Source organism: Panthera pardus, unplaced genomic scaffold (assembly GCF_024362965.1).
Source record: "Panthera pardus isolate Hobbes unplaced genomic scaffold, ASM2436296v1 HiC_scaffold_7, whole genome shotgun sequence".
Lineage (NCBI taxonomy): Eukaryota > Metazoa > Chordata > Mammalia > Carnivora > Felidae > Panthera > Panthera pardus.
The window spans coordinates 18,638,345-18,664,436 of NW_026527002.1; the positions used below are offsets into that span (position 1 = coordinate 18,638,345).

Sequence of the window (26,092 nt, forward strand, 5' to 3'; positions counted from 1 at the left end):
GATGGGTGTGAACCCTTGATATTTTTTGCTGCCGCCCCATAGGATTCTCAAAATGTTTCTTGAAGAATCATTTTATAAGTCAACATAAGTGTTCTACAATTTGGTTTTTTGCTATTGAGTTATATGAGTTCTTTATATATTTTGGATATTAACCCCTTATCAAGTATATGATTTGCAAATATTTGTTTCCATTCCATAGGAATTTTTTTTCCATACACAATTTAGGATGGGTGTGAACCCTTGATATTTTTTGCTGCCGCCCCATAGGATTCTCAAAATGTTTAAGTCTTGAAGAATCATTTTATAAGTCAACATAAGTGTTCTACAATTACATTGAACCTTTTGTGGATGAGTTATCTAAATTTTGGTTACATTTTGTTCAAAATCAGTTGCAAATCTTTAAGAAGTGGAGAAACAAAATAATTCACCTTTGAAGATTCTTGCAAACTGTAATTATTTTTTGTTTTATCATTTTTAAAAATTTTCTTTAAATCCAAGTTAACATATAGTATAATAATGATTTCAAGAGTAGAATTTACTGAGTCATCACTTCTATATAACACCAAGTGCTCATCCCAACAAGTGCCCGCCTTAAGGCCCATAACCCATTATAACCCATTTAGCCCATCCCCCAACTCAACACCCCCCCCCCCCACACCAATTCTCAGTTTGTTCCCTGTATTTAAGAGTCTCTTATGGTTTGCCTCCCTCTCTGTTTTTATCTTATTTTTCCTTCCCTTCCCCTTTGTTCATCTGTTTTGTTTGTTACTTATGCTTTAGGTGTCATATAAAAAAAAAATGTTTCCAAGACCGATATGAAGGAGCTTTATTCCTAGTTTTATTCTAGGAGTTTTATGGTCTTAGGTCTTACATAGAAGTCTTTAATCCATATGAGTTATTTTTTGTGAGTGGTATAAGTTATGGCTTCAATTTCATTTTTTCATGTGAATATCCTACTTCCTAGCACCATTTACTGAAAAGACTTTTTCCCCCATTGAGTATTCTTAGCTCCCTTGTCAAGAGACAAGCATTTTAAAGCAGCTGTCATAGGGGTGCCTGGGTGGCTTGGTTGGTTGGGCGGCCGACTTCGGCTCAGGTCATGATCTCGCGGTCCGTGAGTTCGAGCCCCGCGTCGGGCTCTGTGCTGACAGCTCAGAGCCTGGAGCCTGTTTCAGATTCTGTGTCTCCCTCTCTCTGACCCTCCCCGATTCATGCTCTGTCTCTCTCTGTCTCAAAAATAAATAAACGTTAAAAAAAAATTTTAAAAATAAAGCAGCTGTCATAAAAATGATCTAACAGGATCATTACAGGAGTAATGTTAGCAAGACAGATAAATAAGATGTCTTCCATTCACAATCTTCTCAACAACAATAATTTGACATTCATCCATAGACAAAAATGCCTTGGGGGAGCTTTGGGATCCTGGTAGGAGATTGTGAAACTTTGATGTGGTCCAAGACCAAAGAGAACCATTTTGTGAAGGCAGGCTCACACCCAGGCAGCTGACTCACCAACCCTGGTCCCAGCTACAGACCTACAAATAGCTAGATACTCTCTGAGTATTCACAATAGCCCTATTTGGCTCTAATCCTGTCACCAGTACCTTACACCAAGGAATCCAAGAAGAGTCATGCCTACCCACTACCCATGCATTGGGTAATAGGCATACAGACTTCATTCTTGGCTGTAGATGCTGAAGTGTGCCATGAGCAAGCTTCATCTTCTCTCTGTTGTGATCTGGGAGCTCCTTGAGATAAGCCTATTAAATTTGATCAGACTATAGATTTTGGAAGACCCTGTAACTGGGTTCCCATCCATTTCAGCTGCAGGCTGTGAAAAGTCCTCTGGCATAGGGACCCAGCAGCAGCTACTCCCATCTGTGCCCTCCAAGATCCTGAAAGGGCCCTATATTTGGCTTCCTCCCCCTCATAGCCAAAATCTGCCAGCAGTCCAGTTGGCAGTTGGCACAGGGATCAGGCATGAATCACTAATGTCTGTGCTTCAGAAGATCCTGAAATGGCTCTCTACTCAACTCCAGTCCTTCTAGTTGTGGTTAGGGAGTGATCAAGCATACCCTGGGACCTCCAGGAGACACACCTATCTGTATCTTCAAATTAAGTATATAGACCTTAGTCTTGGCCGTGGGATCTAAAGCAGTACAGGGGCTTGGTTCTGGTCCCTCACAGCCATGATATATGGCTCATCCTCCTACCTAGGGACCCATCTAGTGACCTGGCAGGAGCTCTGCTATGAATCTGGTAGGACACACCCATCCATACACTTGGTAATAGAACCACTGTCTGAAGACAGACCTGAGGACCCTGATCCAGACCTTTTCTACAGTACCATCCTACCAAGAAAGGTATAGGAGGCAGTCCCATTTATCCAGGGACCAGAAAAAGATCCCATTTACCCAGGGACCAGACAAGACCCATTTCTGCCTAAGCCCCTGAGAACAAACCTGCCAACATGACCCCAGTACAATCCCGGTGACAGCTTTAAACCAGCTGTAACCCTGAAATTCTGAAAGTAAACTTATCAGCCTGGGAAATTGACAGGAGAAGGTCTTTACCTGCCAAAACCAGTCTTTATTTATTTTTTTATTTTAATTTTTTATAGGAAATTTATTGTCACATTGGTTTCCATACAACGCCCAGTGCTCATCCCAACAGGTGCCCTCCTCAATGCCAATCACCCACTTTCCCCTCCCTTCCACACCCCATCAACCTTCAGTTTATTCTCAGTTTTTAAGAGTCTCTTATGGTTTGCCTCCTTCCCTCTCTCTAACTTTTTTTTTTTTTTTTTTGCCCCTTCCCCTCCCCCATGGTCTTCTGTTAAGTTTCTCAGGATCCACATAAGAGTGAAAACATATGGTATCTGTCTTTCTCTATGACTTATTTCACTTAGCATAACACTGGAGTTCCATCCATGCTGCTACAAAAGGCCATATTTCATTCTTTCTCATTGCCAAGTAGTATTCCATTGTATATATAAACCACAACTTCTTTATCCATTTGTCAGTTGATGGACATTTAGGCTCTTTCCATAATTTGGCTATTGTTGAAAGTGCTGCTATAAACATTGGGGTACAAGTGCCACTATGCATCAGCACTCCTGTATCCCTTGGGTAAATTCCTAGTAGTACTATTGCTGGGTCATAGGGTAAATCTATTTTTAATTTTTTGAGGAACCTCCACACTGTTTTCCAGAGTGGCTGCACCAGTTTCCATTCCCACCAACAGTGCAAGAGGGTTCCCATTTCTCCACATCCTCTCCAGCATCTGTAGTCTCCTGATTTGTTCATTTTAGCCACTCTGACTAGCGTAAAGTGACATCTCAGTGTGGTTTTGATTTGTATTTCCCTGATGAGAAGCAACGTTGAGCATCTTTTCACATGCCTGTTGGCCATCTGGATGTCTTCTTTGAAAAGTGTCTATTCATGTCTTCTGCCCATTTCTTCACTGGATTATTTGTTTCTTGGGTGTGGACTTTGGTGCATTCTTTATAGATTTTGGATACTAGCCCTTTGTCCGATATGTCATTTGCAAATATCTTTTCCCATTCTGTTGGTTGCCTTTTAGTTTTGTTGATTGTTTCCTTTTGCAGTGCAGAAGCTTTTTATCTTGATGAGGTCCCAGTAGTTCATTTTTGCTTTTAATTCCCTTGTTTTTGGAGATGTGTCAAGTAAGAAATTGCTGTGGCTGAGGTCAGAGAGGTATTTTTCCTGCCTTCTCCTCTAGGGTTTTGATGGTTTCCTGTCTCACATTCAGGTCTTTCAGACATTTTGAGTTTATTTTTGTGAATGGTGTAAGAAAGTGCAAAACCAGTCTTTAAAGATTGGAAGAGGTGTTTGCTCCTTCAGATAAACAGACACCAATGCAAGGCTACTTGAATCATGAAGAATTGGGCAGATATGACATAATTGAAGAAAACCAATAAAGCTCCAATAGCTTATCCCAGTGAAATGGAGATGTGTTATTTGACTAAAAAATTCAAAATAATATTTCAATGAAACTCAATCAAATGCAAGAGAACACAAATAGACAACTTAAAAAAAATGGGAAAATAGTGCATGAACAATATGAGAAGTTTAATAAAAAGGGACATAAAAAAGAACCAAACAGACATCCTGAAGATGAAAAATATAATGACAGAACTGGAAGCAAAAAGAAGAAAGAATGAAAAGGAGTTAAGAAAGCCTACATGAATTATAGGACCAAAAAGTGAACAAATAGTCACATCATGGAGACAAGGGAAGAAAGCTTGTTATAAGAAATAATAGTTGAAAACTTTCCAAATCTTGGGACAGATATGAACACTCAGGTATAGGAAGCTCAAAGGATCCCAAGCAAGATCATACCAAAGCAGATTACTCTGAGACACAATATAATCAAAATGTTAAAAGTCAAATACAAAAGAACTTTGAAAGCTCAAGAGATAACTCATTACATACAAGTGAACACTTACAAGGCTATCAGCAGCTTTCTCTATAGAAATTTTTCAGGCCAAGAGAGAAAGGATGATGTATTCACAGTGCTGAAAGGAAAAAAAAAGGCCTTCCAATGAAGAATACTATACCTGACAAAACTATCCTTTAGACATGGAGAGGTAAAGACATTTCCAGACAAAAACTGAGGGAGTTCATCACCACTAGACCATTGTTACAAGAATTGCTAAAGGGAGTTCCTCAAGCTGAAATGAAAGGATGCTAAGTAACAATATGAATACAAATACAAGTGTAAAACTCATTTGTAAAAGTAAATATATAGTCAAATCCAGAATAACCTAAAACTATAATGGTGATTTGAAAAATAAGCTTTATCTCTAGTAAAAGAAAAAAAGGTATAAAGTGTGACATCCATTAAGATAGAATGTGGGTGAGGTGAAGTAAAAGTGTAGACTTTTTTTTAAAGGCATAGAGTTTTTTGGGGCACCTGGGTGGCTCAGCCAGTTAAGCGTCCAACTTCGGCTCAGGTCATGATCTCACAGTTCATGGGTTCGAGCCCTGCATTGGGCTCTGTACTGACAGCTTGGAGCCTGGAGCCTGATTCGGATTCTGTGTCTCCCTCTCTCTCTGTTCCTCCCCTGCTCATGCTCTGTCTCTCTCTCTCCTTCAAAAATAAATTTAAAAAAAATTATTAAAAAAAGCATAGAGTTTTTTAATGCATTGAAGGTTGCTTGTTATCAGCTTAAAGTAGACTGTAATGTCTATAAGATATCTATAGAGAAAGGAATTTATATTGCTATGCAAAATAAATCACAAAGAAAAACAAGAGAGAAGGAAGGAAGGAAGGAAGGAAGGAACAAGAAAAAGTCAGAAAACAATAAATGAAATGGTAATAATAAATCCTTACTTATCTATACTTACTTCAAATTTAAATGGACTAAATTCTCCAGTCAAAAGACAGAGTGCCTGAATGGATTAAAAACAAGATCTAACAATATGGTGCTTACGGAAGAATCACTTTAGTTTTAAGAACACACATAGGCTGAAAGTGAAGGGATGATAAATGACTATGTTAAGAGAAAAGAAAAATGTCAAACAACCTACACTACAAAAGTTAGGGAAAAAAAAGAGCAAACTAAACCCAAAGTTAGCAGAAGAAATAAAGATTGTAGGAGAAATAAATACAGATTAGAAAGACAATAGAAAAAAATCAATGAAATGAAGAGCTGGTTTTTTGAAAAGGTAAACACAATTGACAAACCTTTAGCTAGATTAACCAAGGGAAGAAAAGAGAGAGGACTCAGTAATAAGAATTACAAATGAAAGAGATGCTGGTGGTTTAAAAAAATTTTTTTAAAGTTTATTTACTTATTTTGAGAGAGACAGAGACAGCACAAGCAGGGGAGGGACAGAGAGAGAGGGGCAGAGAAACCCAAGCAGGCTCCCTGCTGTCAGCTTAGAGCCTGATGTGGGGCTCGAACCCACGAAACACGAGATCATGACCGGAACTGAAAGCGAGTCGGATGCTCAACCGAATGAGCCACCAGGCACCCCAAGATGCTGGTGATTTTTAGCAAACATTTAAAGAATTAATGCCAGGGGCGCCTGGGTGGCTTAGTCAGTTAAGCTCCGACTTCGGCTCAGGTCATGGTCTCAGGTCATGGTCTCTCTGTTTGTGAGTTCCAGCCCGTGTTGGGCTCTCTGCTGACAGCTCGGAGCCTGGAGCCTGTTTCGGATTCTGTGTCTCACTCTCTCTCTACCCCTCCCCTGTTCACTCTCTGTCCCTCTGTCTCTCTCTCTCTCAAAAATAAACATTAAAAATTTTTTTTAAAGAATTAATGACAATTCTTCTCAAACTCTTCCAAAAATTGAAGGGGAGGGACACTCCCAAACTCATTTTACGAGGCCAGCATTACCCTAATACCAAACCCAGATAAGGACCCTATAAGAAAACCACAAGCCAATATACTTGATAAATATAGATGCAAAAATTATCAACAGATTACTAGAAAACTGAATTTCGACAACACATTGGAAAGATTATAAACCATGATCAAGTGGGATTTATCCCTGAGTTGCAAGGTTGGTTTAACATATGCAGACCAATAAACATGATATACCCCATTAACAGATGAAGGGGGGAAAATCACATGATACTCCCAATAGAGGCAGGAAAAACATTTGATGAAATTCAACTTTCATGGTAAAAAACTTCCAACAAATGGGGTATAGAAGGAACATACAATAAACTAAGGACTATGTATGACAATTCTACAGCTAACATTATACTCAGTGGTGAAATCAGTTCCTGATTTTTCTCTAAAATCAGGAACAAGATAAGGGTGACCACACTCATCACTCCTGTTGAATACAGTACTGAAAGTCCTAGCTAGAACAGTTAGTCAAGAAAAAGAAATAAAAGACTTCCAAATCAGAAAGAAAGAAGTAAAATTGTCTCTATTTGCAGATGACATAATATTATGTATAAAAAAACCTAAAAACTGCACCAAAAACCTGTTGGAATTAATAAATGAATTCAGTACAATTTCAGGATACAAATCAATATAAAAATCAGTTGCATTTCTATACACCGACAATGAACTATTGGGAAAAGAAATAAAATAATCTCCTTTACAATACCTCTAAAGTAAAATATATAGCAATAACTTAACCAAGTGAAAGATCTGTACACTGAAAACTATAAGACTTGGATGAAAGAAACTGAAGAAAACACAAATAAATGGAAACATATCCCATGTTCATGGATTATAAGAATTAATATTGTTAAAATGTCTGCACTACTCAAAACCTCAATAGATTCAGTACAATCCCTATCAAAATTCCAATGTCATTTTTCACAGAAATAGAAAAAAAAATACTACAATTTTCATGAAACCACAAGAAACCCGAAATGGATAAAGCAATCTTGAGTAAGAAGAGCACAGCTGTAGGTATTACAATTCCTGATTTCAAATTAGACTACAAAGCTATAGAAATCAAAGCAATGTAGTATTGGCATGAAAACAGACACTGTAAATCAATGGAATAGAATAGAGAGCCCAGAAATAAATCCATGCACATATGGTTAACTAATATTTGATAAGGGAGCCAAGAATACTCAATGGAGAAATGACAGTCTTTTCAATAAATAGTGTTAGGAAAACTGGTTATTCATATGGAAAAGGAGTACAATTGGACCCTTGTCTTTCACCACTCATAAACTTTAACTTAAATGGATTAAAGATTTAATCGTAAGGTTTGAAGTTGTAAGAGTCCTAGAAGAAAAACAAAGGAAAAGCTCCTTGACATAAGTCTTGGCAACAATTTTTGTATATAAAACCAAAAGCACAAGCAGTTAAAGCAAAAATAAAAAATTGGGTCTACTTCAAACTAAAAAGCTCTGCACAGCAAAAGAAATAATCAACAAAATGAAAAGGCAGCCTATGGGATGGGAAAAAATGTTTGCAAACTAGATAGCTGATAAAGAATTAATATCCACAATATAAGAAACTCATACAACTCAATAGCAAAATAATAATATAATTAAAAATAGATGACCTGAAGAGACATTTTTACAAAAAAAACCGACAACATACAAATGGACAAAGGATACATAAAAAGATGTTCAGTGTTATTAACCATCAGGGAAATGCAAACGAAACCCATAATGAGATATTACCTCACACCTGCTAGAATGGCTATTGTCAAAAGACAAGAGAGATATTAAGTATTAGTGAGCATGTGAAGAAAAGGGAGCCCTTTTACACTGTTGGTGGGAAGTAAACTGGTACAGCCACCGTGCAATTAAAACAACAATGAGGTATCATTATAAACCTATAAGAATGTTTAGAATTACTCATTTATTGCTGGTGTGAATGTAAAATACTCCAAAAAAGGCTTATAAGTTCCTTTTAAAAGTAAGAATGACCTTAGCATTACAACCCAACAATTGTATTCTTAAGCATTTGTCCCAGAGAAATGAAAATGTATGTTCACACGAAAGCCTATACATGCATGTTCATGGTAACATTATTCATAATACTTAAAGTGTGGAACTAACCAAATGTCCTTCAATGATTATTGGTAGTTATTACTGAATGGTTAAACACACTATAGTACATCCACATCTTGGAAATAACACTCAACAATAAAAAGGAATAAACTATTGTTTATTCTTGTGCTTATCAATATAACTTGAATGAATCTCAAGGAAATTGTGTTGAGTGTAAAAGTCAATTTCAAAAGGATATATACTTCATGATCCCTTTTATATAACATTGTGAAATAACAGAATTGTAGAAATGGAGAACAGAATGTGGTCGCCAGGGCTTAGGTATGGAGCATGGGAGTGGGAGGGTATGAGTATAAAGTGATAGCAAGAAGGAGTCTTGTGATGATGGTGCAGTTAACCATCTCCACATGTGGTAAGATTGTGTAGAGCTACACACATACACACACACATATGCATGTAAACTGGGGAATGTAAATAAGTTCTACAGATTGTACCAATGTCAATTTCCTAGTTTTGATATTATACTATAGTTTTGCATGATGTTAACATTGCGGCAAGCTGGATGAAGGGTGCATGAACCTTTTTGTACATATCTTTGCAACTTCCTATGAATTTATAGTAATTTCAAAATATACTCCTAAAAACTGCAAATAAGTAATGAAAAGAGGAAATATTAAAAACATCCTTAGAAAATTCACATTTTCTTTAAAGAAATGTGGCTGAATTCTCAAAAATAATAATGGAAACAAGAGAAAATGGAAAGAAAGTAATCCCAATATATAGTTAGATTCAGTGAAAATATCTTTAGGTCTAAAAAAAAAGATGGCTGGTACAAAAAAACCCCACAGAATTTGGCACTACTAAAATAAAAGGTATTCCTTATGTTGCTGAGAATGATCCCAGATGGATGGTTGGAGATGAAGGAAGAAATATAGCAATAAAAATAGTAAATATGTGGATACATACAAATGTATGCTAATGCCAAGGGTGATAAATGGAATCAAAGTATTCTAAGTTCCTTGCAAAATCTGAGATGAGGGGAAAGGACCAATGACTTAATGCGGCTAAGTCAGTATTAATTTATCATCTCTGGAAAGTCACAAAAAGAATATTACAAGTGTGTAAGACTTTCAGATTAGCATAAGGAAAAGTTGAATGAATTTTTGTTAATCCAAAGGAGAAAAATGGACAATCTTGACAAAATAAATAGAAAAGTTAGTGATACAAGATCGGATGAATTTTTCCTCAAGCTATCAGAATTTATTGTATAGCTATTAAGATATTGTAATGATGGTGAAGTTTGGCAAATAGATTAATGAAAGAAAAATGTAAGTTCTAGAAATAGGCCACTTGATTTATGACTCTTAGGGTGCTAGAATAGTTAGGACTTAACTACGTAGCAGTGTTCACCTATGATAGTCCAATCTATCCATCAACAATTTAAAGTTATGCTTGCCATAGAGACAGAAATGTGTACATCCTTTCCTTAGATGATTAGTTGTAAGAGGAAGTAATGGACACGTACTATTAAATTTCCTCATTATTCTGTCATGCTGAAGACTCTGTTTTCGTTACATATTCTTTACAAATGATGAAAGGCTAAAACAAATAAATTCATACTCAACTGAGAGACATCCTTCTTCTTATCATATGTATATACATACACACATACATACATACGTACATACATATATCTGCTACTTCCATCATGGGTTGATTTAACTAATTTCTTTGAGTTTGGAAGTGCTTTATTATTTCTGCTGAGTATCACCTATATTTTACTCCTACAGTGGTATTTTCAAGTAAGACTCTAGAAATTCCTACCTAACACCAAATAAGTTGCTTTGATAGATGTTTATGTTGAACAATATAATACCCTAACTGAAAATATTTCCATGTGGTATGTTAATATTTTTCACTGGGAACCTTGATATTTTCCTGGAAATTTAATTATAAGCTTGTACTTTTATATGAAGATTTTTCTCAAAGTAGATACTAAATACTCAATAATCTGAAAGGAAACTTGTGTATTAGAGGAAAGATTAGTAGACATTAGACAAAATATTTCATCACTTGTCATCATTCGATAGTTCCACTGGTTAGATTTACTTATTTGCCTATATTATGAAAAGGATTATAAAACAACTTACTTTTTACTTTCCCTAGATTATCTAGATTATATTCCATAATACACAACAAGGCTAATTAGATGGCTTTTATTACTTATTATAAATAAGTATTATAAACCTAATTGTATATTAACTTATATTTAAAAAGGGACAAGAGCCTTTTAAAATAGGAATACAGATTTTCTTTTTCCTAGTCCTGTATTGTTTTGTGTGTGTGTGTGTGTGTGTGTGTGTGTGTGTGTGTGTGTGTGTGTGTTGGTTTGCATTGGTGGGTTGTTGATGAGGGGCAGGTAACCAGAAATACGCAAGGATTTAACAAACACCTTTGTAAAAGTGAACGTACACTAGTTGGGTTGTGCATCTTGTATACAAGCCTTTAATTTATAGTGAATGATTACGTAAAATACCTGACACTTGTACATATTGGATTCAATACATGATAGTTTAATCACTGCTATTCACTTTGCTTCCTTTTCTGTTGAGATCATTGTTCCAATGAAATCTTGGTTTTGATTGGGAATGAGGGAAGTGAGTTTAGGGCAGGTGTGGGCATGGTTCTGAGGTAGAAGAATGTTGAATGACCAGCAGATAATTTGAGTTCTATGAATAGAAGGATTTGACAGAAAAACATGAAACAGATGCTTTTCCCCTTCTCACTTGTGCATGGAACCCTAGATGCTGCATTGGAACTTCTTCCTGGCCAAAGGCAAAACCCATAACAGAGCTTAAAGGTGTAACGAGGCAGGGGAAAAAAACAAAACAAAACGAAACAAACAAAACAAAAAAATCTCCTTGTTCTACTTCCATTCAGATAAAATGAAGTAGAGAAAGGAAAACATGGGTTCCGGTGTGGGTGGAAACCAAATGGGATTTGATCAACTTAGGAATGGTGGCATAAATTTAAAATGTTTCAGAAAAGTGTTTCTGGGACAACTGAATTTTAAGTGGACATTCTCTCATGAATTTTTTGGTAGCCCAATGTCCATTACCTGCCTATATATGACATTAGTTGGGTAGGGGGGTGGAGTGGGTGTTCAAAAGGTTGAGATTTCAAATGCAAATTTTAATAAGATCTAATTAAAAAGAAAAAAATTGAAACGTGCAGATTTAGACTTAATTCAACCATCAGATCCTAAAACAGTTTCGAACTAAAATAACATTATACATATAATAATGTACCATATAGAATTAATATTTAAAATATTTATGTGTGTTAGGGGCGCCTGGGTGGCTCAGTCGGTTAAGCGTCCGACTTCGGCTCAGGTCATGATCTCACAGTCTGTGGGTTCGAGCCCCGCATCGGGCTCTGTGCTGACAGCTCAGAGCCTGGAGCCTGCTTCCGATTCTGTGTCTCCCTCTCTCTCTGCCCCTCCCCTGCTCATGCTCTGTCTCTCTCGGTCGCAAAAATAAATAAAAACATTAAAAAATTAAAAAAAAATATTTATGGGTGTTGAGTAAAAAATATATCTGATTGACACCACCTCCATAATGGAGTATAATGTCCTGCATATTTACTGATTTAACAAAAGGACTATATAATGAGAAAGCTAGATTTTAGAAATGGATTTGTTTCTCGATAACTTTCTCCTGAGGTTAAGAGGAACAAAAGTAGTACTTACCTGTTAGGGTAATGAAATAAAATGTAACTTAATCCCAAGGAAGTAATTAAGTAAAGTAATTTTGGGGCAGAATGCCATACTGTCTGTATACTCTGGGACCCAGAGCAAGGATTCTTAATTTGGAGTCAGTGAAACCCATGGGTGGATAAACAAAATATTATGTAATGTTATGTTAAATTTGGTGTTTGTGTGTACATATGTGCTTTTCTGTTTGTTTTTTGACCAAGGGATCCCATAGCTTTCATTAAATGAAATGATCTTTTATTAAAATAATTTCTACTATTAGCTGATTACTATTCCAGTTTTAATAATGACTCTGTGATGAGCTACCTCCTCACTCATGATTTTGCTTGGACATTAAAATAAATAGTGTTTTGAGACAGTCGTCGTTAGTATTCATTTTCCAGCTCGTTAATTTTGATAATGTTATATATAGTACACAGTTGTCTTATTATTAGTTATAATGGCCCTGAATTCCATTTGTCTTTACATGTTTGCATCCAGTAATTGCTTAATGATCTATGTTCTGTAGTTTTTCAAAATTTTTTAAAAGAAAGTTATCTTCCTATGTATATTTTTAAAATTAGTGTATTTGAATTGGTACCAGTAATGAAATTGTAATTAACAAGGGAACAGCTATTAATGCAGGGGACTGTCTCAATATATAGTATATTCATGAAGTTAAAGACTGTAGTTGATAATAAACTATATTAAGAGGACATCTATTAGTTTCATAACCAGAAAAATAAAGCCAATAAAAAGATGCAATGTGCATATATAGCATCAAAAATGTATGCTATAAAAATGTGATAGAAATGGTAATGATAGTAGTAGTAATAACATATAAACATATAAAATATTATGATGCAAATAGATCAAAGTAATCATAAATGTGAAAATATTAGCTAACACATCTTTTGGGTGGATCATTAAGGGTTCAGTCAGGAAAACAGAAGCCACTCTATGTATCTGGGTCTTACAGGGTTTATGTGATGGTGAGTTAGAAGGGGGGGCACAGAGGCCAGGGAAATGCTGCTGAAGGTTGTGCGGCTTTCACCAAAGGCAGGAGGTGGTGACCCTGAAGATCTCTGCCTGGAACACAGAAGCAGGTGGCTCTCAAATGCTCGCCTGGAAGCTGCTGCAGTTCTCCAGTATCTTTGGGAGCTTCCAGAGTGATCCCAGTCTGCAGTGGTTTCTACAAACTTGCTGGGAAACTTCTGTGAATCTCTCATCTGCCCCACATATGCTTGCATTTAACTCTGGAGAATAATTTCTTCGGCTTCTCTCTCCTATTTCCCAAGTCTCCTATGAATTCCTCACACTAGGAAACTTTAACCCAGATCATATAAAGGAGATTCTGGGAGACAGTTTCCAGCCTATCAGCGTAGGCTACATATATCCCAAGCACTTTATGAATGCTTTGCAATCATTTTATTTAATCCTCTTGGCAACTCTATGATCTAGGTAGTATGTATTATCATTTACAATTAGTAGATGAAGTATTGAATGTTAAAGTGATGGTCTTACCCAAAGTCAAACAGCTAATAAGTAGAAGATGACTTAAAGTGTCCATCTGATTTCAAAGCTTTGGTGTGTAATCATTACCTTATCCTGTGTCTTTTGCATTTCGTTTACATTAGTAATATTATTGATATTAGTTAAGTATGAATGAAATCCTCCATTGGTGACAGTTAATACATTCTGTTTGTAACTTGAATGTCTCAAATTTAACTAAGCCTGTGAGTGCAAATAGATCACATCAAAATTAATACCTATATTTTATTAATCCCCAGGTCCTTAGACTAAAATTTCCACAAATGTTTTTGTTCTAGGGCAGGAGTGCTATTACCACTTCCATTGTTATTTCAATTTTTATGTGCCCACAACCAACATTTCCCAGGGATCCTTGGCTAAAGGAAGACTTGAAAATCTCTGAAGCAGCAAATTAGGAGGACGCCCCACACTATAGGCCGGATTCCTGGGTGAAAAGGGGGCAGGCAAGGCCATTAGTAGAAGAGGCCAAGGCATGCCCTCTCCAAATCTTTTCCAAGTTCAGGGCAGCCATTGAGCTGTCGGCCTGAGCTCTAAGGAGGGCTTTTGTCATTGAGCTGGAAGTCGGGGGCCCGGTGCATTGTCCTCAGAGCTGGGGAGCAACTCCACGGTGCGGTTCCAGCATCCCCATAGGGTCTGAGGGTGGAGGCTCGCGGTATGTTTGTTGGGCGGGGCAAGAGGGGTAGGTTTCTGGCAAGGGGCGAGGCTCCGGAGACACAGGGATATCCTGACACCCTGCAGCCAGCTCTGGGGCTACAGGACGGGGTGGTGGTGGTGAGGCGTCTTCAGGGTGTGCCCTGATTTCCGGCCTTCCAGGAAGCTTGCATCCCGGGACAGGTTTGGGGTGCCTCCCCCCCAAAAGCGATGTCGGTGGCTCTCCTTGGGGCAGTTGCGAAGATGATTGCATCCCCAGGCAGTAAAGGCGTCAAGTTACCCAGGGACTCTGCCCCCTAGGAGCTCGCACGCGGTTAGGTCTCCCGGGTCGGCGGGTGGGTACGCCCTCGACGCCAGCTCGTCGGAAGGTGCACGCTGGGGTGTGTCTGGATCTGCGCCTGCGCCGGGCCTCCATAGAGGTAGAGCGCGAAGCTTCGAGGGAGCGCAGTGTGCCTGCCTACCTGCCTTGTAGGAGCTCGCGCTGCAGGCTCTCTTGGCCGCCACCCAGCACAGCTCACGGTGGCCAATATAGTGCGGACAGCCAGGCGCAGCATCTCCATCTCGGTCAGGTTCAAGCACCCAGGGAATTTCATGTCACAGCTCTTGCACTGATGGTAAGAATTGTAGCTAAGCCCCCATCCCCCCGTACCCCCGCTGGAAGCACAGAACATTTCCTCCTCGTGTTCAGCCTCCTTACCTGACACCGATTGCTGTTCTGGAATCGCTTCTTCCTTGTGTGAATAATCCTTGTGAAACTTTTCTGCAGTCGGGTTTCTATCTCCAGCCTGACATCAGGTGCATGACTCCTTTCTCTTTTCTTCAATCTGTGTGCCCCTCTGTTCTCTTTGTATATAAATCTTGGGTGGAGGAGATCATGGTGGTGGAGATCAACCTTTTTGTTGCCAGAGCATCTTTGCAAATACAAGGATTTAAATTTTCAGGTCTGAGAAGAGAGGTTTCTATCCAGTTCAAGTGCTCAAAATTATTCTTGTTCTTTGTTGGTGGATACATGGATTGAGTGGGAGGATAATTCCTTTTATAAATACAATAATCTAAAGCTAGGCTATTGTCCAGCCAAGGTACTCAACATACCCTATTGCAAACATTAACTATTTTCATTTTGTTTATGACTAAATTTATCCTGTGTCTTTACTATATATTCATTGATGGAATACAAGGATATCCAAAATTAGTTACGAGACTAGTGATATTTTTAAAATTTAACATAATTACTTGGCTTATTAAGACTGTGTGACCCATCTTCTAAAGACAATATAGGAACACTTTATTTTATTTTAAAAGTAGGAAAATAGACACAGAAACTTTCCATCTAAGTTGAAAGGTAAAAAGGAGTGCATGAGATCTTCAGAGGTTTCAGATTAGAAATTACTGTGGCTTTAAAGCTTTATTATCTGACCTGATTTTGCTTTATCTGAGTGCCCAGGCCTTCTGTGACAAGAGTAATCCAGTTGGTCCTTCTATTTCTTTTTCATTATTTGTAATGTATGATGTATTTAAATAGAATATGATACATCTATAGAGGCAGAACTCAAAATATTTTAAATTACATTCCACTGATGTATAATTGGGGTTTAAATGAACCCTGCGTTGCTTTAACCACAGTATAGGAATGACCTCTTTAGTTATAATTAATAATTGAGATCTTAAATAAAAGAAATAAAGAAGACCTGTGCCAACTGGTTGCTTGCTTACTTTTTCAGCATATAAAAAAAAATCACAGTTGTCTGTTAAATATTTTGCTACATAATATTTTTGTGGTAGAAATCCTTTGCTCTTTTTAGCTCCAGCTCTATGTTCAATCTGCACGTTTTGGAGATACTGTGAATTATTTTATCCATGTCTCTGAGATCACCTTGGAATCTTGTCATCTACAAGGTCCATTTAGCCTCTACTCGGGCAAATCAGTGTGTTCCTAGATTGTTGGCAATGTGAACAAATATCCCAGAGATATCATGACAGCAGTTTCTTGTATAGGAAATTTGAAGAGTGTTTTCTTCTGGGCTAAGAAATCTATGCATGCTTTAATTGTTGTTAATTAGGACAAAAAGAGACTTTAATTACTATTATGTACCTGGGGTCAGTAAACTAAGAACTCATTTTTTCATTTATTCATTTATTCATTCAGTACCAGCTATGAGCTCTGTAGAGTTCTAGGCTCTAGAGAGAGAGTAGAGATCTCTCTACTCTCACGCTTTCAGTTCTGCGGTAGAGGGTGAGCAGAGGCAGGCACAAAAAGATGAACAAATATTAAATGAGATGATTCTGGAGAGTGCTAAATGATAGGAAGAAAATAAGATAATGAAGTGATAAAGACTTATGAAGTTGGGTTAGGGTAAGCTTCTCTTAAGAAGATATCATTAGAGACAAATGATGACAAGCCAGGCACCTGAACATCTGAGAGAAGAGCATTCAAGGCAGAAGAAACAGGCCACCAACATAAAAAGACAATGGTAGGGGCGCCTGGGTGGCGCAGTCAGTTAAGTGTCCGACTTCAGCCAGGTCACGATCTCGCGGTCCGTGAGTTCGAGCCCCGCGTCAGGCTCTGGGCTGATGGCTCCGAGCCTGGAGCCTGTTTCCGATTCTGTGTCTCCCCCTCTCTCTGCCCCTCCCCCGCTCATGCTCTGTCTCTCTCTGTCCCAAAAATCAATAAAAAATGTTGAAAAAAAAAATTTAAAAAGACAATGGGATGGGGAATTTCCAGTATCCCTTCTGTTAGTACTCCTAATATCTGATTTTCTGGCCCACTCATAAGACATTGTTTCTCACAGAATCTAAACTGAAAATAACAATTGACAGACTAGAATTCTGGGCTAAAACTAGCAAGGTGAAACGTGACTGATGTGAATGTACAATGGTGCATACAAATTCACAAACCTAGTTACACAGCACAAAAGATATCCACGTGGCTTGGCAGCTGTTCTTATGAGAACAGTTTAATTGACCACAAATTGGAGCTTGCTCTTTGCTGTTCCTGACTAGAAAAAAAAACAATGTATAGATATCACCCTTCGGCAGCTTTCTGCCCAATTTAAGGCATCATTATAGCTACCCCAAAATGGAACAGTCTGCTTCAGCAAGTAGAGAAATCTCCATTGCTTAACTCACTAAAAAAAAGAAGAATGATTACCCATCAGGGCTTTGGGAAAAAGTAAATATTGTTTGGAGACTAGTTTAAGACATTTTTTGGTTTCTGTGAGTCGGTGGCTTATTAACTTGCTTCTAATGTTCATTCCAACGATTTTTTTTTTTCATTTTGGGATATGGTTAAGAAGGAAAAAATAACGTTTGTATACAAGGTATATGGTGAAGTCTACCAAAAGTTTAGTTTGTAATGTATTTCTCAAAATGGTAATCTGAAGTTTAAAATTCTTGGGCTATAATTTAAAAAATTGTTTTTTTATTATGTTTCTTTATTTTTGAGAGGCAGAATGCGAACAAGGGAAGGGAAGAGAGAGAGGGGGACACAGAATCAGAAGCAGGCTCCAGGCTCTGAGCTGTCAGCAGAGAGCCTGACGCGGGGCTCGAAGTAACAAACCTCCAGGAGATCATGACCTGAGCCAAAGTCGGATGCTCAACCAACTGAGCCACCCAGGAGCCCCTTGGGCTATAAGTTTTAAAAGAATTTAGATCAAAGTTGTAGTATTTCTTTGGCCAAGTAGAATAAGAAAAATAAATGTAAGTAAATATTTCTTGGCTTTGTGTGTGTTAGCTGTGTAACATAGTTTATTCTTCTGTACTTCACTTTCCTCACAAGGAGGACAATAGCTTGTACCTGCCTGAAAAGATTATCATTAGGATTAAATCATTTGGTGTATATAAAGTAGGTAGAGCAGTGCTGGCAGTAGTAAGTACTATGTAAGTGTTCACAATTATTATTAGATACACATATATGCTGTATTTTGCTTTCAGGAATTAATGACCAAATTAATAACTGAGACACCTGACCAGCCAATCCCATTTCTCATTGACCATCTTCAGTCTAAACAAGGAAACCGTGGACAGCTTCAAAGAACTTTATCTGGATCTGCAGCTCTCTGGGCAGAAAGTGAAATAGCAGGTAAGTAAAAAAATATATTTTACAGTTGGTTTTGTTACATTTAATTAAAAAATGTACAATAATCTTTCTGATTATAAGATAAATGTAAATGGTTACTAAGGGTTTCATGTATTCATTTGTAACTTAACCCATATGCTAAAATTTCACTCATGTATGGAATTTAAGAGACAAAATTAACGAACAAATGAAAAAAGACAAAAAAGAGTCTTAAATGCAGAGAACACACTAGTGGTTGCCAGAAGGGAGGTTGGGGGGAGGGGTGAAAAAGATAAAAAGGATCAAGAGTACATTTATCTTGATGACCACTAAGTAATGTATAGAATTGTTGAATCATTATATTGAACACCTGAAACTACTACAACCCTGTATGTTAATAATACTTAAATAAAAAAAAATAATTTTCCATAAGATACTCTTGAATTTGAACATATTGTTATATATTATGCTATGTATCATGCTTCAAGATATGAGAATCTGTATATTGCATTTTAATAGAAGCTTCAGATTTGCACAAAAAGGTTTCATTCCATATTAATTCAAACTAACTTTATTTTCTTTTCATAAAGAATTTGAATTCAGTGCTTATAGCTTATCTGTAGAAAGGTAAACAAAGATTTTTACGAAGTTACCTTTCACTTTGTCCAAACTAACGATTATTCTCTATTTCCCGTGGCGCCCATTGTTATCTTATGTAGTAAGTTCACCCTTACGTGGATTCATTTACTCCGGTCGTTGGGGAACCAACCTTACCAAGTCTGCAATAGCCTCATCTCCCCAATAAGCACTGACTGAGAGAACTGGGTAGATTTGACTTTGATCTTTGCTTATAGAATGTGTCCGACACTTTTTTTCTTCTACGTACTGGCTTGTTGGTTTGCCATTTACTTATGAAACCAAATCCCCTATGCCTGTTGCATCAGTAGGCAACTCCTTGCCTAATTCCCATGGAAATCTGTTTGATATGACTCCACATGTTTTCCTGGAAGGACATCTTCTTCACTTCTCTCATCCTTTTCATGCTCTATGAGATCCCATGAAAGGATTTTGGTCTTCTTTGGCTATATTCTCATACTGGTACCTTCTTGAGACCATGTTTCAAAGCCACACTGAAGTAGGTAGGGAATAGGGTATCCTCTGAAAAATGTAGAGCTCTCTGGTATCAGTTATCCATACAGAAGTATCTGCATTATATAGGAAACTAGGATATGAACTTTTGGCAAATAAAAGAGAGAATCTTGCTTTTTCCTGGCCTCACTTTCTTGGGTTTAGATTTTAAGTAGCATGGGTATATAGGCATGAACTTTGGTTTGTAGGTGCAAAGTTGGCACTCATCATGTAAGGCAGACCATATGAAACTTACGAGCCCAGTGAGGTCGTATGAGCCCACATTTATAAATTGTAGTATCTGGAGAGATAGTAGTATGTTAAACTCTGCAGTTTTAATCATCACACATTTAGGAACTCATACTTTCCGTGGATCAGAAGTCCATACCTGGAGCAACTAGATCCTCTGTCTAACCTCACAAGGCTGGAAATTAAGATATTGGCCTGGTTGCATTCTCATCTGGAGGTTGAAATAAGAAAGATCTGGCTTCCAAATTCATTCAGACTGTTGGCAGCATTAATTTACTTGTGGCTGTATGACTGAGGTTTCCGTTTTCTTGCTGGATTTTAGCCCGGGGTTGCTCTCAACTCATAGATGCAATTCACGGTTCTTTGCCATGTGGCTTTCACATCATGGAAGCTGACTTCCTTAAAATCAGCAAGGGACTTTCTCTTATTCAAGTCTACTGAGCATATATAGCATAATCATAGCATTGATATCCTATCATCTTTACCATATTCTGTTGGTTTGAAGCAAGTCAGAGGTCCTATCTACTACACTTAAGGGGAGGGAATTATATAGGGCATAATGTCAGGGGCAAAGATAATGGGAGTCATCTTAGAACTCTGACCAGCACAAGTACTGCTTGGAGAGGGTGAAGGAGGGGAGGAGATTTTTTTAACCCCCAATGTACTGACTTGGGTAATGTCATACGTGCATATTTCACAAAGCAAGATGGGAACAGAGGAGTAAATTTATGAAGGACAATAATAAGTCCACTTCCTATTGATCACTTTGAGTTTCCCATGGGCATTTTAGTAGGTATTTCCAGCAAGCAGTTAGATATGAGTCTAAAACTCTGGGGACAGGTCAAGGCAGGACTTACAGAGTGGCATTCAGTATGATGCAAGTTATGATAACCAATGGAAGAAATTGTGGTCAAATTTGTAGGTAAAGTAGGAGATGGACTGGGGGAAGCAAGTGTGGGATTACATCTGATGCCTAAAATGTTGTCTTTTTATTAAGAAGTGAGATTGTTTGATGGAAGTATTACTCAGCAATCAAAAAGAATGAAATCTTGCCATTTGCAACTGCATGGATGGAACTAGAGGGTATTATGGTAAGCGGAGTTAGTCAGAGAAAGACAAATATCATATGACTTCACTCATATGAGGACTTTAAGATACAAGACAGATGAACATAAGGGAAGAGAAGCAAAAATAATATAAGAACAGGGAGGGGGACAAAACCTAAGAGACTCTTAAATATGGAGAAAAAACAGAGGGTTACTGGCGGGGTTTTGGGAGGGGGGATGGGCTAAATGGGTAAGGGGCATTAAGAAATCTACTCCTAAAATCATTGTTGCACTATATGCTAACTAACTTGGATGTAAATTTAAAAAAATTATAATAATTTTAAAAATTTAAAAAAAAGAAGTGAGATTGTTTGCTGAGGACAATAGGATTGGGTATTGGATAGGGGAGATTAGAGTGAGTGATGCCAATTGTGTAAAGTCACCAAGGAGAAGGAAACAAGAATTGACAAAAGGAAAAAAAAAGATTATGAGGCAGTTCTGGGGCCTCTCTGAAGTTGAAGACATGAGTTAAACATAGAAACCATTAGCACGGTTGTGCTATTTCTCCAACAGTGCCCAGAAGTAGTGGGAAGCAAACAGGGCAGACAGTTGGAGGGACCGATTGAGAATTGTGGTTGTGGCACAGCAAGGGCGGAGGGCAAAATAACAGTTTAGCACAGCAATTGAGGACATTTGGGAGCAATTTATACAAGTGATTGAAGCACAAGGTGTGGTATGAGAAGGTAGTGAGCAAAGATAGGAAAAGAATTAGACAAAAAAAACAGATCAGAGAGCTAAAGACCTTTAGAAGGCTGGTGCAGTGTAGGTGCAGTGAAAATATGAGAGATGTAGAAGGACAGGGGATTGTGATAGTTGAGATAAAAAAACAGGTGGAATGAATCCTGATGATGAGACTGTCCTGTTGGTAGCTTTAGTTTGGGGGTGTCTTAGTTAATAGGGAAGTGAAGCTTTCTAGAGTTAGGGAGGACAAGGAAGTATGGGACTTCATGCATGATTTATCTGAGGATTAAGAAGATGAAGCCAGAGTTTCATTCAAGTTGTTGAAAAGTTAAGGGAGACTGTGCCAAGGTCTTAAGTCGGGCTGTGGAGTAATCAGGAGCAGAAAGATGGTAACAATGAAGAGTACTGAATAGCGTAAGCAGGCAGCATATACTGCAAAAGAGAAGGGACTTTCCACTTAACATTGTTGGGCCAGGAGAACCCAATCTTTGGTGGGTACCACATGGGACAACGAGTCCTCCATTCCAGGAAGCTGCAGAGGAGGGAGTGCTCTTGGGGAAAGAGTGAGGTGTCTCTTCAGACATGAGGATAGAGAAATGTTTGTTTACCATGGAATGTATGCCCCAGAAGGTGAAAAGGAAAAATTTTAGAGAGAAAGAGTATGACAGGAGGGAGAAGTAAAGCATAGGATAATTCTTGGATATGAATATAAGTGGTGACGTTATAATTTAGGTGACAATAAGTAATGCCAGTTTATATCTTGACTGCAGTTTTGAATTGTTTTCTTCTGGTGCATCTTCTAATTAGCAAGAAAATATGTTAATATTCAAGGTATATTGGTATAATACCTTTTGAAAATATCTGAAGTTGTCCTTTTATTGCCTTTAAATATATCTAGCAATGTGGGACACAGCATCATCTAAAAGTCTGTCATTTAGTATTGTTGAGGAGAAACTTGAAACCTGCCTTATTTTTATTTCTTTTTCGATATTCTAATTATTTTTCTTAAATACTTATGGTTTTTTTTCTTTATTTGTGATATTGACAAGTTTTCCTGGGTCTATATCTAGATGATTATCTTGTTAAAAATTTTTTTCTTATATTCAGTGACTCTTTTTAATCAGCAAATCTCAGTCTTCAGGCTAAAACTATTTTCCTCTTGTGTACTTAGATATTCCTTCTGTTATATTTGTTTTTTATTTTTTCTTCAGGAAAATCAACTATGTGTAAATTGAGTTTGCTTTACTGTTCTTCATTCCTCCCATTTCATTTCACATTATATTTGCCTTTTTTTATTGACCGACTTCTAGGGAAATTTGGCAAAGTGTGCTCTCTGTGTCACTGACTCAATTTTCTGCAGTATCAGTTTTCTCTTTCTGGCTTTGAAAACAAATTTAAATGGTGGTATTGCATTTTGGTTTATTGTCAGAATTTCCTTATCTTCTTTATCCATTTCTGTCTGAGGTTATGTTTTATTGTAGGTTGGTTGGTTAACCTATCGCCTCTCACATTTCTTTTTGTTTCATACAATCCATTTTCTTTTATTTTTATTGAGAAGGCAAATTAATCACATTCTAAAATTTTAAGGTTTTTTCATAGTAAATCTTTTCTAAGATTTCTTTTTTGGAGGTATCGCAATTCTGGATTTTATTTATTTTTTAAAAGTATAATTTATTATCAAGTTAGCTAATATACAGTGTATACACTGTGCTCTTGGCTTCAGGAGTAGATTCCCATGATTCATTGTTTACATAAAAACCCAGTGCTCATCCTAGCAAGTGCCCACCTCAGTGCCCATCACCCATTTTCCCCTCTCCCCCACTCTCCCGCCCCCCCAAAGTTTGTTCTCTGTATTTAAGAGTTTCTTATGGCTTGCCTCCCTCCCTGTTTGAAACTGTTTTTTCCCCCTTCCCCTATCATCTGTTAAGTTTCTCAAGTTCCACATATGAATGAAAATATATGAGATCTGTCTTTCTCTGACTGACTTACTTCAATTAGCATAATTCCCTCCAGTTCCATCCACATTGTTGCAAATGGCAGGGTTTCATTCTTTCTCATTGACAAGTAGTATTCCATTGTATATATAAATGATATCTCTTTTATCCTTTCATTAGTTGATGGACATTTGGGCTCTTTCCATAATTTGGCTGTTGTTGACAGTGCTACTGTAAACATTGGGGTACGTGTGCCCCTATGAAGAGGTACTCCTGTACCCTTTGGATAAATTCCTAGTAATGCTATTTCTGGGTCATAGGGTAATTGTATTTTTAATTTTTTGAGGAACCTCCACACTGTTTTCCAGAGCAGCTGCACCAGTTTGTATTCCTACCAAAAGTGCAAGAGGGTTCCTTTTCTCCACATCCTTGCCAACATATGTGGTTTCCTGAGTTGTCAATTTTAGCCACTCTTGACCAGTGTGAGGTGGTATCTCAGTGTGGTTTTGATTTGTATTTCCCTGATGATGAGTGATGTTGAGCATCTTTTCATGTGTCTGTTGGCCATCTGGATGTCTTCTTTGGAAAAGTGTCTATTTATGTCTTCTGCCCATGTCTTCACTGGATTCTTTGTTTTTCAGGTGTGGAGTTTGGTAAGATCTCTATAGATTTTGGATACTAACCCTTTATCTGATATGTCATTTGCAAATATCTTCTCCCGTTCTGTCAGTTGCCTTTTAGTTTTGCTGATTGTTTCCTTCGCTGTGCAGACACTTTTTATCTTGGTGAGGTCCCAGTAGTTCATTTTTGCTTTTATTTACCTTGCCTTTGGAGATGTGTCGAGTAAGAAGTTGCTGTGGCTGAGGTCAAAGAGGTTGTTGCCTGTGGTCTTCTCTAGGGTTTTGACAGTTTCCCATCTCACATTTAGCTCTTTAATCAATTTTGAATTTATTTTTGTGTATAGTGTAAGAAAGTGGTCCAGTTTCATTCTTTTTCATGTTGCTGTCCAGTTCTCCCAGCACCATTTGCTAAAGAGACTGTCATTGTTCCATTGAATACTCTTTCCTGTTTTGTCAAAGATTAGTTGGCCATACATTTGTGGGTCCAATTCTAGGTTCTCTATCTTATTCCATTGGTCTATGTGTCTTTCTGTGCCAATACCATACTGTCTTGATGATTACAGCTTTGTAGTAGGGGCTAAAGTCTGAGATTATTATGCCTCCTGCTTTGGTTCTCTTTTTTCAACATTAGTTTGACTATTCAGGGTCTTTTGTGGTTCCATACAGATTTTAGGATTGTTTGTTCTGGCTTTGAGAAGAATGCCGGTACCATTTTGATCGGGATTGCATTGAAAGTGTAAATTGCTTTGGGTAGTATTGACATTTTAACAATATTTGTTCTTTCAATCCGTGAGCATGGAATATTTTTCCATTTCTTTGTGTCTTCTTTAATTTCTTTCATAAGTTTTTTATAGTTTTCAGCATACATATCTTTTACATCTTTGGTTAGGTTTATTCCTAGGCATTTTATGGTTCTTAGTGCAGTTGTAAATGGGGTCAATTTCTTGATTTCTCTTTCTGTTCCTTCATTATTGGTGTGTAGAGATGCAACTGATTTATGTACATTAATTTTGTATTCTGAGACTTTGCTGAATTCATGTATCAGTTCTAGCAGCTTTTTCGTGGAGTCTTTCAGGTTTTCCAAGGAGAGTATCATGTTGTCTGTGAAAAAGTGAAAGTTTAACTTTTTCTTTGCCTATTTGGATGCCTTTCATTTCATTTTGTTGTCTGATTGATGATGCTAGGATTTCCAACACTATGTTACACAACAGTGGTGAGAGTGGACATCCCTGTCGTGTTTCTGATCTCAGGGGGCAAGCTCTCAGTTTTTCCCCATTGAGGATGATATTAGCTGTGGGCTTTTCATATATGGCTTTTATGATGTTGAGGTATGTTCCTTCTATCGCAACTTTCTTGAGGGTTTTTATTAAAGAAGATGCTGTATTTTGTCAAATGCTTTGTTTTTATCTATTGACAGGATCATATGGTTCTTATCCTTCTATTAATGTTGTGTATCCAATTGATTGATTTGTGAATGTTTAACCAGCCCTGCAGCCCGGGAATGAATCCCACTTGATCATGGTGAATAATTCTTTTAATATACTGTTGAATTCAATTTGCTAGTATCTTGTTGAGAATTTTTGCATCCATGTTCATCAGGGATATTGGTCTGTAATTCTCCTTTTTAGTGAGGTCTCTGGTTTGGGAATCAATGGAATGCTGGCTTCATAGAGTGAGTCCGGGGGTGCCTGGGTGGCTCAGTTGGTTAAGCACCTGACTTCAACTCAGGTCATGATCTCATGGTCTGAGGTCAAGCTCTGCTTTGGGCTCTGTGCTAATAGCTCAGAGCCTGGAGCCTACTTCTGATTCTGTGTCTCCCTCTCTTTCTGCCCCTTCCCTGCTCTCTCTCTGTCTCTCTCTGAAAAATAAATAAACATAAAAAAAAAGAATGAGTTTGGAAGCTTTCCT

At 37.6% G+C, this 26,092-nt stretch overlaps 1 protein-coding gene across 1 annotated transcript in view; it reads left to right on the forward strand.

Annotated features, from left to right (window-relative positions):
- The window catches only part of CUNH8orf34 (chromosome unknown C8orf34 homolog), a 399,583-nt gene that overhangs the window by 62,652 nt on the left and 310,839 nt on the right, over positions 1-26,092 (forward strand). Inside the window, 1 exon segment of the mRNA XM_019453229.2 lies at positions 18,343-18,490. Coding sequence (XP_019308774.1) covers positions 18,343-18,490 — 148 coding nt within the window.